Raw genomic sequence first — 15,152 nt, forward strand, 5'->3', positions numbered from 1 at the left:
AGATAAGGTGGGGCTTTACCTAGCAAAAACGTATAGATGACCTGGAGCCAGTGGGTTTGGTGACGAATATAAAGCGAGGGCCAGCCAACGAGAGCATACAGGTCGCAGTGGTGGGTAGTATATGGGGTTTGGTGACAAAACGGATGGAACTGTGATAGACTGCATCCAATTTGCTGAGTAGAGTGTTGGAGGCTATTTTGTAAATTACATCACCGATGTCAAGGACTGGTAGGATGGTCAGTTTTACGAGGGTATGTTTGGCAGCATGAGTGAAGGAGGCTTTGTTGCGAAATAGGAAGCCAATTATAGATTTAATTTTAGATTGGAGACGCTTAATGTGAGTCTGGAAGGAGAGTTTACAGTCTAACCAGACACCTAGGTATTTGTAGTTGTCCACATATTCTAAGTCAGAACCGTCCAGAGTAGTGATGCTGGACGGGCGGGCAGTGATCGGTTGAAGAGCATCCATTTAGTTTTACTTGCAGCAGTTGGAGGCCACAGAAGGAGAGTTGTATGGCATTGAAGCTCGTCTGGAGGTAAGTTAACACAGTGTCCAAAGAAGGGCCAGAAGTATACAGAATGGTGTCGTCTGCGTAGAGGTGGATCAGAAAATCACCAACAGCAAGAGCGACATCATTGATGTATACAGAGAAGAGAGTCGGCCCGAGAATTGAACCCTGTGTCTCCCCATAGAGACTGCCAGAGGTCCGGACAACAGGCCCTCCCTTTTGACACACTGAACTCTGTCTGAGAAGTAGTTGGTGAACCAGGCTCGCCAGTCATTTGAGAAACCAAGGCTGTTGAGTCTGCCAATAAGAATGTGGTGATTGACAGAGTCGAAAGCCTTGGCCAGGTCAATGAAGACGGCTGCACAGTATTGCCTCTTATCGATGGCGGTTATGATATTGTTTAGGACCTTGAGCGTGGCTGAGGTGCACCCATGACCAGCTCGGAAACCAGATTGCATAGCGGAGAAGGTACGGTGGGATTCGAAATGGTCGGTGATCTGTGTTAACTTGGCTTTCGAAAACCTTAGAAAGGCAGGGTAGGATAAATATAGGTCTGTAGCAGTTTGGGTCTAGATTGTCTCCCCCTTTGAAGAGGGGGATGACCGCAGCAGCTTTCCATTCTTTGGAGATCTCAGACGATACGAAAGAGACGTTGAACAGGCTAGTAATAGGGGTTGCAACAATTTCGGCAGATCATTTTAGAAAGAGAGGGTCCAGATTGTCTAGCCCGGCTGATTTGTAGGGGTCCAGATTTTGCAGATCTCTCAGAACATCAGCTATCTGGATTTGGGTGAAGGAGAAATGGGGGATGCTTGGGCAAGTTGCTGTGGGGGGTGCAGGGCTGTTGACCGGGGTAGCGGTAGCCAGGTGGAAAGCATGGCCAGCCGTAGAAAAATGCTTATTGAAATTCTCAAATATTGTGGATTTATCGGTGGTGACAGTGTTTCCTAGCCTCAGTGCAGTGGGCAGCTGGGAGGAGGTGCTCTTATTCTTCATGGACTTTACAGTGTCCCAGAACTTTTTTGGAGTTTGTGCTACAGGATGCAAATTTCTGTTTGAAAAACATAGCCTTTGCTTTCCTAACTGCCTGTGTAAATTGGTTCCTAACTTCCCTGAAAAGTTGCAGCTTTCATAACTGCCTGTGTATATTGGTTCCTAACTTACCTGAAAAGTTGCATATCGCGGGGGCTATTCGATGCTAATGCAGTACGCCACAGGATGTTTTTGTGCTGGTCAAGGGCAGTCAGGTCTGGAGTGAACCAAGGGCAATATCTGTTCCTGTTTCAATTTTTTTATATGGGTCATGCTTATTTAACATGGTGAGGAAAGCACTTTTAAAGAATAACCAGGCATCCTCTACTGATGGGATGAGGTCAATATCCTTCCAGGATACCCGGGCTAGGTCGATTAGAAAGGCCTGCTCGCTGAAGTCTTTAAGGGAGCGTTTGACAGTGATGAGGGGCGGTCGTTTGACCGCAGACCCATTACGGACGCAGGCAATGAGGCAGTGATCGCTGAGATCCTGGTTGAAGACAGCAGAGGTGTATTTGGAGGGAAGGTTGGTTAGGATGATATGAGGGTGCCCCATATTTACAGATTTGGGGTTGTACCTGGTAGGTTCGTTAATAATTTGTGTGAGATTGAGGGCATCAAGCTTAGATTGTAGGATGGCCGGGGTGTCCCAGTTTAGGTTACCTAACAGCACAAGCTCTGAAGATACATGGGGGGCAATCAATTCACATATGGTGTCCAGGGCACAGCTGGGGGCAGAAGGTGGTCTATAGCAAGCGGCAACGGTGAGCGACTTGTTTCTAGAAAGGTGGATTTTTAAAAGTAGAAGCTCTAATTGTTTGGGCACAGACCTGGATAGTAAGACAGAACTCTGCCTTTATGGTAGAGTGGCCAGACGGTAGCCACTCCTCAGTAAAAGGCACATGACAGCCTGCTTGGAGTTTGCCAAAAGGCACCTAAAGGACTCTCAGACCATGAGAAACAAGATTCTCTGGTCTGATGAAACCAAGATTAAACTCTTTGTCCTGAATGCCAAGCGTCATGTCTGGAGGAAACCTGGCACCATCCCTATGGTGAAGCATGGTGGTGGCATCATCATGCTGCGGGATGTTTTTCAGCAGGCAGGGACTGGGAGATTAGTCAGGATCGAAGCAAAGATAAACGGAGCAAAGTACAGAGAGATCCTTGATGAAAACATGCTCCAGAGGACTCAGGACCTCAAACTGGGGCGAAGGTTCACCTTCCAACAGGACATCAACCCTAAGCACACAGCCAAGACAACGCAGGAATAGCTTCGGGACAAGTCTCTGAATGTCCTTGAGTGGCCCAGCCAGAGCTCAGACTTGAACCCGATTGAACATCTCTAGAGAGACCTGAAAATAGCTGTGCAGCGACGCTCCCCATCCAACCTGACTGAACTTGAGAGGATCTGCAGAGAAGAATGGGAGAAACTCCCCAAATACAGATGTGCCAAGCTTGTAGCGTCATACTCAATAAGACTTGAGGCTGTAATCTCTGGCAAAGGTACTTCAACAAAGTATTGAGTAAAGGGTCTGAATTCTTATTTAAATGTGATATTTCAGTTGTTTTTCTCCATATAAATTTGCAAACATTTCTAAACCCTATTTTTGCTTTGTCGTTATGGGGTATTGTGTGTAGATTGATGAGGAAAACAAACAATTGAATCAATTTTAGAATATGGCTGTAATGTTACAAAATGTGGAAAAAGTCAAGGGGTCTGAATACTTTCCGCATGCACTGTATAGGCCTAAAGGTAGAGACAATAAGACACAGTGGCAGAATAAATGCAACCACACCTTTGTTTTATCACAAAACCGGATAGCAACCTCTGTCCAGTGAAGTCCACAAAGCATATTGTATGTACAGTAACATACAGTTACATGAACTACAGCATGATCTACAGCATGGTCAAGCAAGCGGGCCACTAAACAACTATTGATTTAAAACCACAGAGAGTAATGCCAAATCGCAAAGAAAACAGGAGCTGCCTCCACTATTCCAGCAACATTTCAACTTCAACATCATCAAATCACCTCTGCTTAGTGTTACGACCCTCCCACTATGTCTGCCGTATTCTTTCTCTCTGCTCTTGTTTTCCTTAGTAGGATGACGGTGGGCGGAGCTGTGAGGGTCGTCAGCGAAATGGGACACACGTGGAGAGACTCTCCACGCAGACACTGTTTTTTGCTGGTGTGGCATTTTGGGACTTCTTTGTGTTCGTTTATTTTGGCACCTCTCAACACCACTCATTATCACAATGTATGCACGCATCCACTCACTTACACACACCATTGTTATTTGTATATAGGTTACTTTATTTATTACATGTATTTTTGTTATTTATGTATCTCCGTGTTGTCTCTCTCTTTGTTATGGCCTACGAGCCGGTTCGTAACATTAGTCGAATACAGTGACAAAAGATGAAAAACACAATTAGGCCAAGCAACATAAGCTAAATATGATGTGGCTGTCCATGGCTCTGATTTCTGTGTGTGCGCGTTCGTGCAAGTAGAAAAGATGTTGACTCACCCTACGCCGATGTCATCCTCCTCTCTTTAATGTTGACCAAACGGTCATAGAGTACACGCTTTTATTTTTTATTGGCCTAGGCTACCTTGCTAAAATGTTTGCTCGCTATCCTAACTTCCAATCATGGGCAACGTTAGCTAGTTAACATTAGCTTTCTACATCTAGTTACATATTGCACGTCCATCTTCTCAGGCCAGGGGTACAACAATATAGTCAAAATCCTTATCTCCATCCATGTCTAATTTAGGAAAGGGACAATTTTAGCTGGCTAGCTAGCCATTGGAGAAACAACACAACAAGATGTAACAATTCAAGCTTCTTTGTCAACGTGTGCTCTAAATGGGATTTGATAGGAGTGAAGCGAAATCCAAACTGGTTTCCTTGACACATTTTTTGGTACCCCACTGCCATTCACAGCACAGCTCGCTCAGTTTAGCTCAACCCTCATTGGCAAATGTTTATACTTTTTTTGTCAAGAGAGGCCAGATGCTCTCTGGCTTCCCTTTCCTTCAATGCCACGGGCGGCAACAATGTCATACTCGTTTGGACCAGACCGCATCAGATAGATGGGCTACACGTAGAGAGACAGCGGGGCGCTGTTTCCCTCGCTCGGATGCTTTTTCCTGTGAGATACATTCAGCCTCTTGGGAATTGAAGGAACATTATGAAACACAGAGACAAAAGATAAACTATTATTCATGTATTTTTTCTTAGTCCAATTTTTGGGGGAAGCATGGCTTACCTTGGCATCCCTGAATACACGCCACTGGCAGGGAGTTATATTTACCCCCATGGCTTGGGAAAATGATAATAATTTCTGTTCATGCCACCATTTCAAAGTGTAAACTTGACACTATCGTCTGATGTTAGCGCTGCTGTGGTCTTTCTTCTGCTTAAACACACAGAATAAAATGAGCCATCTGAAATGTACATAATGTCCTTTGAACTGCACATCGAGTTGGTTATCTGAGCCGTTTCAGGAAAGCAATCGGGTGATATATGAGCCTACATTTTCATTATAGCCTATCTGTAACTTTTAATTAAATATGTTGTATTACAATCTCAGTTTATGATACTTCAGCAGGAATACATTTTAAACGTTCCACTGAGAGCAAAGGTGGAGCGCTGTTGAAGTTTCCTCGTCCAACCATATCGAAGCCCCTGAAGGCATATTGGAAAACATACGGAAAATATGCAGCCTGCCAGCTAAGGAATCACACTTGAGTGAGTGATTACTAATATCCCTCGCATCTGTAACTAGTAATGAAAGTAGGTTATAATGGACTTTTGGGCGTAGATAGTAATTAACTCACTTTATGAGTAAGATAATCGGTTATTCTATTGGACATTTTAGCATCGGTTGGAGTATTGTTATCAGTCACCTATAAAATTATTTCTGACATGCCTAAACTGTTGCAGGGTCATATAAGACTCACCAACAAAATACAATGTATTTCTCTAAGCCTACTGATTTATCAGTGTTCTTGTATACTTTGCCCAATTTTCTGTAATTACTTTCGATGGCCCTGCAGTTGATATATAGCCTGCAACTGTTTATTTCCTGGTGAAATCAATTAAATAATCTAGATGAGTTTAGTTAAATTACATTTTCAAGACCCAAAAGTTCAAATGTGAAAGACAGTAGGCCTATATCTTGGCAGTTACCCACAAACACAAACGAATCAGTAATTGCCTCTCTGTGTTAGTCCTCTCTGTGTTTCATTTAAAAATATATAGGTATTCGCGTTTAGGCAGTTATCCTATAGCCAATAGGTATGCGACAACACTTGATAGTAATAAAGCCAGAAGTTAAATTGAGGGTAAATAATACATATTTGAATGACGTCATTTTTCTTAGCAAGTAAACGGAACATAATCTTACTTAAACCGCATCTTTATGTTTGAGTCTTTATGTTTGAAATGTCGGCTGTTTACTTACCTTGAAAATATATCCATGCCATAGCTTTTTGGTTTTAACGTCAAATTCGTTGACAAATAGGACTACAAATCGTTATAACGGCATAATAAACAAATAATCAAACAATTAACGGCACAATAACAACAATAAAATAACAATAATAATAATCTGCTATTACCATTTAAAAAAATACCGTTAGTGTGTTATTGTGTTAGGCTGCGAAAGTAAATTAGGAATAGAAAAGACGATCGTAAAACAAGTGCATAAGAAATATCAAAGGCTAAAAGGTTATCTTTCAACTCACAATAATTATACTCGCGGTAGTCTGCAATCCGCGTTGTACTGCAAAACATGTTTAGTGTTACTGTTCGTTTATAGTCGTTTTTCTTATCCCTTAAATGCTTTTAAAGAATAGCTACTATAATAATAATTTGATTTTGATTGATGTGTAAGCCCAAATTGATTAAATACATTCATTCCTACATAGCCTACATATACATGCATTAATTTTATTCCCATCAGTTAGTATAGTCGTTTATAGTAGTTTTTATTATCCCTTGATTGCTTTTAAAGAATAGCTATTACAATAATAATAGTATATTTTTAATTTGTGTGTGAGCCCAAATGCATCAAATAGATTACATGCATACGTAGCATACCTATACATTCATTGTAATCCCACCAGTTGGGCCTAACATAATAGGCCTGAAGCTTGTGACAAAATATCATGCTTTTGTATGACCAAACATTTCAATTCATTCTATTTAGTAGGCTACACACTTCTCTATTACAATTAACTATGCACATCCAGGTCATTTCCGAGGTTGAGAATTGCGTCTGAAAATCAGTAGTCTTATTGATTTTTGGAGAAATAATATGAACACAATAATTAGCTGATAAAAGGTTAGGCCTAATACTAAAGCAGATAATAATAATGCTAATGATAATAATAATAATACCTCCAATGGTCATCTGAGATATTGTATCATATCATATAGTTTTTAAACTCCTTGTGCAATTAGACTGTATGTAGGGAAGACCAAAGGAGCGAGACCGGTTTGGGCTGCGCTGAGATAGAGAGAGCGGTTGAGCGAGAGAGAGTGTGTCTGTCAGTCATAGAGAGATAGTGCGTATTAGACCATACTAGACCATATTAGAGACACATAATTCCCTCAGATTACGCAGATCTACAAAGAATTCGGGAGAAAAAAAAACGATTTTGATAAACTCCCATATCTACTGGGTGAAATACCACAGTGTGCCATCACAACAGCAATATGTGTGACCTGTTGCCACAAGAAAAGGGCAACTAGTGAAGAACAAACACCATTGTAAATACAAACCATATTTATGTTGATTTATTTTCCTTTTTGTACTTTAACCATTTGCACATCGTCACAACACGGTATATATATATATATATACATAATATGACATTTGTAATGTCTTTATTCGTTTGGAACTTCCGTGAGAGTAATGTTTACTGTTAATTTTTATTGTTTATTTCACTTATGTATATTATCTACTTCACTTGCTTTGACAATGTTAACGTGTGTTTTCATGCCAATAAAGCGCCTTGAATTGAATAGTGGGAGAGAGAGAGGGACAGTGCGAGAGAGGGCGAGGGAGAGAGAGCGAGAGAGACGTTGATTGACATCTGCAGTGAGTGTCATGCAGTAAAGATGTGTATGGGGAGATCGTTTATATATAGCGGCGCGTCCGGGCACATTGTACTCAGATCATAATAACCACTCTGAAGCGCACTGCGCGGCTAAGGTGAAGGCAACAGCAGTTAGAACGGCTCAGGGATAGAACAAAGCAAGCCTGTTCCGAAAACGGAAAACTAAAATGCATCAATAAATCGCTTGAAGACGACCCAACTCTCAAGTTTGAACTGGTTTCGTTTTGATATTTTGAGTTAATATTTGGGCACAGTGCGAAAGCCAAGCACATCGGGAAATCATGCACTGTCAAGCCGAGTTGAGACTCTCCTCCCCGGTACAGCTGAAAGCAGCCAGGCGTCGCTACAAGACTTTTATGATTGACGAAATTCTTTCCAAGGAAACTTGTGATTACTTTGAGAAACTTTCTCTTTACTCAGTATGCCCTTCACTCATCGTTAGGCCTAAACCTCTGCACTCATGTTCGGGTAAGTGAATATGCTTGAACTCTGTCAAATCAAGGGATGCTGATGAATGCATAATGGTGTTAATGGTTTATATATAATATTTCTATGCATGCAGTGAATGCTAATCATCATTGTATTAAAACTACATCTGATTTTGTTTAGCATGAACAAAGTGAGTTATAGGCATATTCTTCTTATTCTTCTGTAACGCTCAAGCGATCGTCCATCATGTGTCTACTCATATCACGAAATACTTCAGGCTAATGGTTATATTAGGACTATTGACAAAATATCTTACATTCAGTTGTCAGTAGAGACCATAACATGACGCAACACACCTGTGCAGAATCTATTACATGTCAAATAATAGCTTTAGAGAAATTGAGCTGCATTTGCATGACTTTATTTTCGATAAATCTACTCTAATATAAGCAAATACGGAACAGGGACAGGTCCAGAATCACATTAGACGTCACGATTGTCAATTAATGTTTAACAATGCAAGACACGCACTATAGAAATGGACCATGTGTAAAATGAATTCAGGCGACTGGTCTGACTTGCACTTTTACTCATGGTGGACCTTTATATTCCTGTTAGGCCTGCTGTCTATATTTATCAAAGGTCTATATGATGGTGAATACTATTGTGATAGCCTGCTATTTACAGAGATTTTGTCATGTAACTTTAACACGTGAAATTATGAAATCAAAAGCACCAAATAAATGCAACATGTACAGTAGATAATGTAGACCCCAATGTTTTAGTAACCTATTTATTAGACTTGATCGTTTTAATTTCCTTTTAAAACAGCAGAAATGAATCAATCCTTTTCCAACCCAACACATTATTTCACAGTTTAACTGTAATTCCATGTTATTTCATTCACAATTAAATCCTAATGCACTGGGACCTACAACATTTATTTAACAATTCCTCAAAATACTGTCTCACAAGCAATCAGCAAATCCCTCCAATCAGTCTAGATTAGTAGTCTAATATATTACTCTGACATTCAGATCATTATCAGCATCAGTCTTTTATGTTCATGTTAAAGATACAGGATGAACCATGTCCCAGTGTTGTAATCAAGGAGGTTTGTAAAATGAAACCTAGTTCCCCGTTAATTATGTTGACACTGTTAATTTAACATATTCTCTTCTGACAAAAGACACAAACTCAGAACACACAACAACCAATCCTGCACTTAGTTGAACAGCAGGCTTTTGGTTTCTAGAGCCGTAACCACTAGGTCACTTGTCCTCATTCAGAAGGATTAATGTGGGCGCTGTGCTAAACCCAGAGCCTTGCCGAATTACATTTACTGCTGCCACATTGCATTTACTGAAGCATGGGCAATGCCCTCTACCTAACTCTCTTTCCGTGTATATGGGGGTGCAAGATGTGGCCAGAGTTCCACGGTTTGATATTGGTGAGGGCAGGTACATGGTGGTTAAGGCCAAGGTTAGTATGCCATCACTGATGGACATTTGTCCACGTGACACTACAGTTGATTGTGCAAACACCATGAAAGTTTACAGTATGCTGATAAAGTGTGCAAGTCAGCCCCAATGACCTTTATTCATAGAAGTATGTTGCTTTGTGAAGAGAGATTCATTGCAATTGTCATCTCGTAAATTGCAGGACAACTCATAAATTGATGGGTTACGCGCACTTGATCCAACCGTTTCAGTGAGGAAGACTACCTTCATTCTTCATTCAGTATCCCGAAAGGCCAATCAAAACAAATAATTATTGCATGTTCTTCCTTAATCAATACAAGCAGATTTGAAAAAGCACAAAACAAAACATTGGCACAAAGTGTGAAGACACAGATAATGCTTTGTTTACAAATCATCTAGCAGCACTTGATTTCTCTAAATCATCATCAACATCAACTCCCTTTTCTTCCCACTTATCATGGTTTACTAACTGTCATTTAAACACAATTACTGTTGTTCTGCAGTCAGTCATAAAAGCTTTCACCACTGTGTTATAATTATACAGGGAATTGACAAATTAATTTTCCTAAAAAACATTTGGCATGAAAGACTATCACATTTTTGTCCTTCAATTGCAGCAGCATTTCTAAATCCATTCTTAATGGGTTATCCTGCTGTTATGAGTCAAAACAACATTGACTACTGCTCTCTCCAGTAACTATTATGATAATTGCCTAAACTATGAAAAAATAGCCACTGCAATTTGATGATGACAGTGACAAAGGTATAAATAGCAGGCGATGTGGGGTTTGGGTGTGTGCCAGAGGGCACTGTAAAGGGTTTTGGCAACCCTGTGACGGATGGATAGAGTAACCAGCCCACATATTACTACCCAGTGCCCACCACTTAGCTGAGGGGGTGTGAGACACAGTATAGTCCCACACTTCAATGGCTTGTAACGCTCAATATAGAAGCTGGCAGGCTTATAGGCCCAGGGCCAGTGAAAGGCCATTGGCCCGATGTGGTCCCCATCAGTGAAAGTGGACTCTATATTTTTATAGTGTGGAGCTTCTGCTCCAGCAGTTACCAGTAGAGGCTGCTATAGGACAGTGGTCCCAGGCAGGTAATTTTACCCAAATTACAAGATATTTGTTTGTTCTTGATATAATATGGCATCAACTAGTAAGAGACCACTCAACATGTCAACAAAGTGATTACTCCTCTCTTTGATCCAACAACCCCCTCTGCTCTGTGATGGTTTTGTCTGTCACGGACCACACCTCTCTGCTCCTTGCTTTACATTTCACGTTGGTCCATTTACCTGTGCCAAGCCAAATGCCCTCACGACAGTGTTCACAGTAAAACCGGATGATGACCTCTGAGCCTATTCTCTGTTCTCGTTTTGTGCCTTGTAAAACTACAGGAGTGATAGACCTGCTAGACAGACCTGACCTCCAGCAGAACATTACCTTGCTGGGTAGCAGTGAACAGTGTAATGGCGGGTTACAATATTTCAGTTTGAGTCTTATCTCTCAGCAGAACCCAGGGCAAGGCTTTTAGTTGGATTTCTGTAAGGAGGTGAGAGAGATAAAGATCAACTCCGGCGTAATCTCACATCAGAGCGCGATGAAAAACGGCCAAATAGGAGGGTGTGGACCTCGAGGGGCCCAGGTACTGCAGCATTGTCCTACGCCACCGCTGAGGGTTTAGGGAAGAAAGCAGGCAGAGCCAAGGGTTTTCATCCCATTTGAACAGTTAATCCACCACAGACAATAAGGCCTGCTATTAACTATGAGGCTTGCTTGAGGAGTAGGATCATGTCTCTGTTAACACAGTAAGTATTGACCCATGCAACCACCAAATGCACGCACGCACGCACGCACGCACGCACGCACACACACACACACACACACACACACACCATTTTTACAGTAGATTGCACTGCAAACACAATGCCGTCGTATTGGTACACAAGTACCATCTCAAAATGAGAAAATAGCATCACAACACTACACATAACATTCTAGAAACCTCAAAACATCTCATGAAACCCAAATTTGAGTTGAAATTGGCACTTAACTGATCTGATCTGTGAGAGTTGAAACAGATTAAAAAGCAGCATACCCTGTTGCCCATCCCATCCCTGCAGTGTTTGACTTGGGCTGGCTTGGCAAGACGGCTGTTGAGTGAAGAAATATATGTCTCATGTAACACTTCTCAACCTGTCACCACATGATGTACCCAAAGCAGTACATGTTGCTGTAGGTTCATTTGGCCTCTGAGTGCCAAGTCTTGAATCATCATCTTGGAATCCAATTAAACAAAGAGAAAAGGTGCAGAAAATAAGGAGTAAAAATCAAACAACCAATGAGCTTGTTGCTGGAGATTTCACTGCAAACAGTAAAATGGTGACTCATTCTACTGAGTAACTGTCATTGTCAAAGCCTTCAAATGATAAACAGTACCAGTCAAAAGTTTTAGAACACCTACTCATTCAAGCATTTTTCTTAATTTTTTACTATTTTCTACATTGTAGAATAATAGTGAAGACATCAAAACTATGAAATAACACATATGGAATCATGTAGTAACCAAAAAAGTGTTAAACAAATCAAAATATAGCCCCCTTTGCCTTGATGACAGCTTTGCACACTCTTAGCATTCTCTCAATAAGCTTCATGAGCTAGTCACCTGGAATGCATTTCATTTTTACAGGTGTGCCTTCTTAAAAGTTAATTAGTGGAATTTCTTTCATTCATAAAGCGTTTGAGCCAATCAGTTGTGTTGTGACAAGGTAGGGGTGGTATACAGAAGACAGCCCTATTTGGTAAAAGACCAAGCCCATATTATGGCAAGAACAGCTCAAACAAGCTAAGAGAAACAACAGTCCATCATTATTTGAAGACATGAAGGTCAGTCGATCTGGAAAATTTCAAGAACTTTGAAAGTTTCTTCAAGTGCAGTCGCAAAAACCATCAAGCACTTTGATGAAACTGGCTCTCATGAGGACCGCCACAGGAAAGGAAGACCCAGAGTTACCTCTGCTGCAGAGGATAAGATCATTAGAGTTAACTGCACCTCAGAAATTTTAGCCCAAATAAATGCTTCATGGGGTTCAAGTAACAGACACATCTCAACATCAACTCTTCAGAGGAGACTGCGTGAATCAGGCCTTCATGGTTGAATTGCTGCAAATTAAACACTACTAACGGACACCAATAATAAGAAGAGACTTGCTTGGGCTAAGAAACACAAATAATGGACATTATACAGGTGGAAATCTGTCCTTTGGTCTAATGAGTCCAAATTTGAGATTTTTGGTTCTAACTGCAGTGTTTTTGTGCGATGCAGAGTAGGTGAACGGATGATCTCCGCATGTGTGGTTTCCACCAAGAAGCATGGAGAAGCTTTGCTGGTGGCATGGTCTGTGATTTATTTAGAATTCAAGACACACTTAACCAGCATGGCTACTACAGCATTCTGCAGCGATACGCCATCTCATCTGGTTTGCTCTTAGTGAGACTATCATTTGTTTTTCAACAGGACAATGGCCCAATCCACCTCCAGGCTGTGTAAGGGCTATTTGACCAAGAAGGAAAGTGATGGAGTGCTGCATCAGATGACCTAGCCTCCACAATCATCCGACCTCAACCCAATTGAGATGGTTTGGGATGAGTTGGACCGCAGAGTGAAGGAAAAGCGGCCAACAGGTGCTCAGCATATGTGGGAACTCCTTCAAGACTGTTGGAAAAGCTTTCCAGTTGAAGCTGGTTAAGAGAATGCCAAGAGTGTGCAAAGCTGTCATCAAGGCAAAGGGTGGCTACTTTGAAGAATCTAAAATATATTTAGATTTGTTTAACACTTGTTTGGTTACTACATGATTCCATATGTGTTGTTACATAGTTTTGATCTCCTCACTATTATTCAACAATGTAGATAAGAGGAAAAATAAAGAAAAACCCTTCATTGAGTGGGTGTGTCCAAACTTTTGACTGGTACTGTATATAAGGTAATTTAAACTCTAAAAATCTAAATTTTTAAAAACTTCAATAACGATTACATTATCGATACCGTATGATAAACAGGCATGTGTGTATCAAATGTTTCCAGCCTATTCTTGATCTATTATTAGGAAGTATTTAGTCTGTAATGACTACCACAAGCACATGTGCCAGTCCGATCATTCCGATTGTGCTTGTCAAGTGTATCAGTGTGCTTTAGCATGGACAGAGTGCACTCTCCCTCCTACACAAATGGTTTATTTGTAGACTTTTGACCGGGCATTGGCGCTTGTCAACAATGTGTCAGATCTGGGCTCAGGAAGCCAGCTCAGTTGTCAGTGGAAAGTCATCATGAGGTCTGATTTTTCCCTTCTGACAAGCATCCAAAAGACACAGCTGTCACAACTCTAAAGACAACCTCAAGCTCTGCATTGACAGGAGATTTCCTGAAGAACGTGAAAGAAATCAAGATGTTTCCGTTCTTGCTTTTCAATCAATCTTCTCATTTAAAATGACAGGAACAATTCATCACTTGGACTTATTATGTTATGATATCTCGGTGTATTTTGTATTATTCCATAATAATACCAATATATTTCCGAAAGATAAATATATGTGTTAAAATGTAACAGAGATAAATATGCCATTTAATAAAAAACAAGTTAGGACATCTGCACAGTTCACCTCAGTTTGTCACAATCTCAACATCAAAGACAGAGGTAATATAGGAGAGAAACAGAAAGAGAGAAAGAGAACGAAAGAGAGAAAGAGAAAAAGAGAGAGAGCGTTGTGGAGGGAAGGAGGCATCATGTCCAGACAGCAGCAGTAGCAGCGATTCTCCGAGGTGAACGATTAGTGATGAGCTCAGTGCCCTGCGATGATGTCTTGCGTGATGTCATGTATATAGGGATGAGCCCGAGGTGCTGTCTGAGAGAATGGGGGATGTAGATATGGTAGGGGCAGGCTGCAGCGAGTAACCCCCCCCCCCCTTGTGCCATGCTCAATTACCTCCCAGACCAACCAACCCCCTGTCACACCAGCTCCCATAACTGCTGAACATTACTGAAAATGTCAGAGAAAGGGGATACAATTTTTAGACCACGGTCTGCCTGGGTGTATCCTCTCAGTTGTGCGTGTAGGGTTTGAATAATATAGCTTGTCTATGTGTTGGTGGAGAGATAAGAGAGGCAGATCCACAACAGGCAGTGAGGAACACACAAGGGGAAAGAGTATTCTGTGTATGTAATGTGACAGCATAATGTCCTCTCTACTCCGTCATTGGATTTTATCTCTCTCTATATCTTCTTCCTCAACACATCCCTCTCTCCTGCCACATAGCAGACAGAGCATTAGTTTCTATGTCAGTCTTAGTTCAGTTGTAAATTATGCCATGGGGATCTGCTGTTTATTTGAAGCCATAAGTTTTTTTCCACCAGATATTATGTTTATGCTAGAGCGCCGTCCTTGGTCTTGGCTCCAGTGGGTGGCCACCCCAGACATTTGTTACTTTTTATTGGTTCTGGCGTCTTGCTGCATCTGTCTGCATAGATAAAGAGATAGAGAGAGGTGGGGGGTGGGCGGAGAGCAAGACGA

At 41.2% G+C, this 15,152-nt stretch overlaps 1 protein-coding gene across 1 annotated transcript in view; it reads left to right on the forward strand.

Moving 5' to 3' along the window:
* The first annotated feature begins 7,686 nt into the window (after positions 1-7,686).
* The window catches only part of LOC111960685 (homeobox protein BarH-like 2), a 13,720-nt gene continuing 6,254 nt past the window's right edge, over positions 7,687-15,152 (forward strand). The window contains exon 1 of the mRNA XM_023982824.1: positions 7,687-8,137. Coding sequence (XP_023838592.1) covers positions 7,951-8,137 — 187 coding nt within the window. The 5' untranslated portion in view covers positions 7,687-7,950. The remainder of the gene's footprint in view (positions 8,138-15,152) is intronic.

Source organism: Salvelinus sp. IW2-2015, linkage group LG4p, assembly GCF_002910315.2.
Source record: "Salvelinus sp. IW2-2015 linkage group LG4p, ASM291031v2, whole genome shotgun sequence".
Classification (NCBI taxonomy): domain Eukaryota; kingdom Metazoa; phylum Chordata; class Actinopteri; order Salmoniformes; family Salmonidae; genus Salvelinus; species Salvelinus sp. IW2-2015.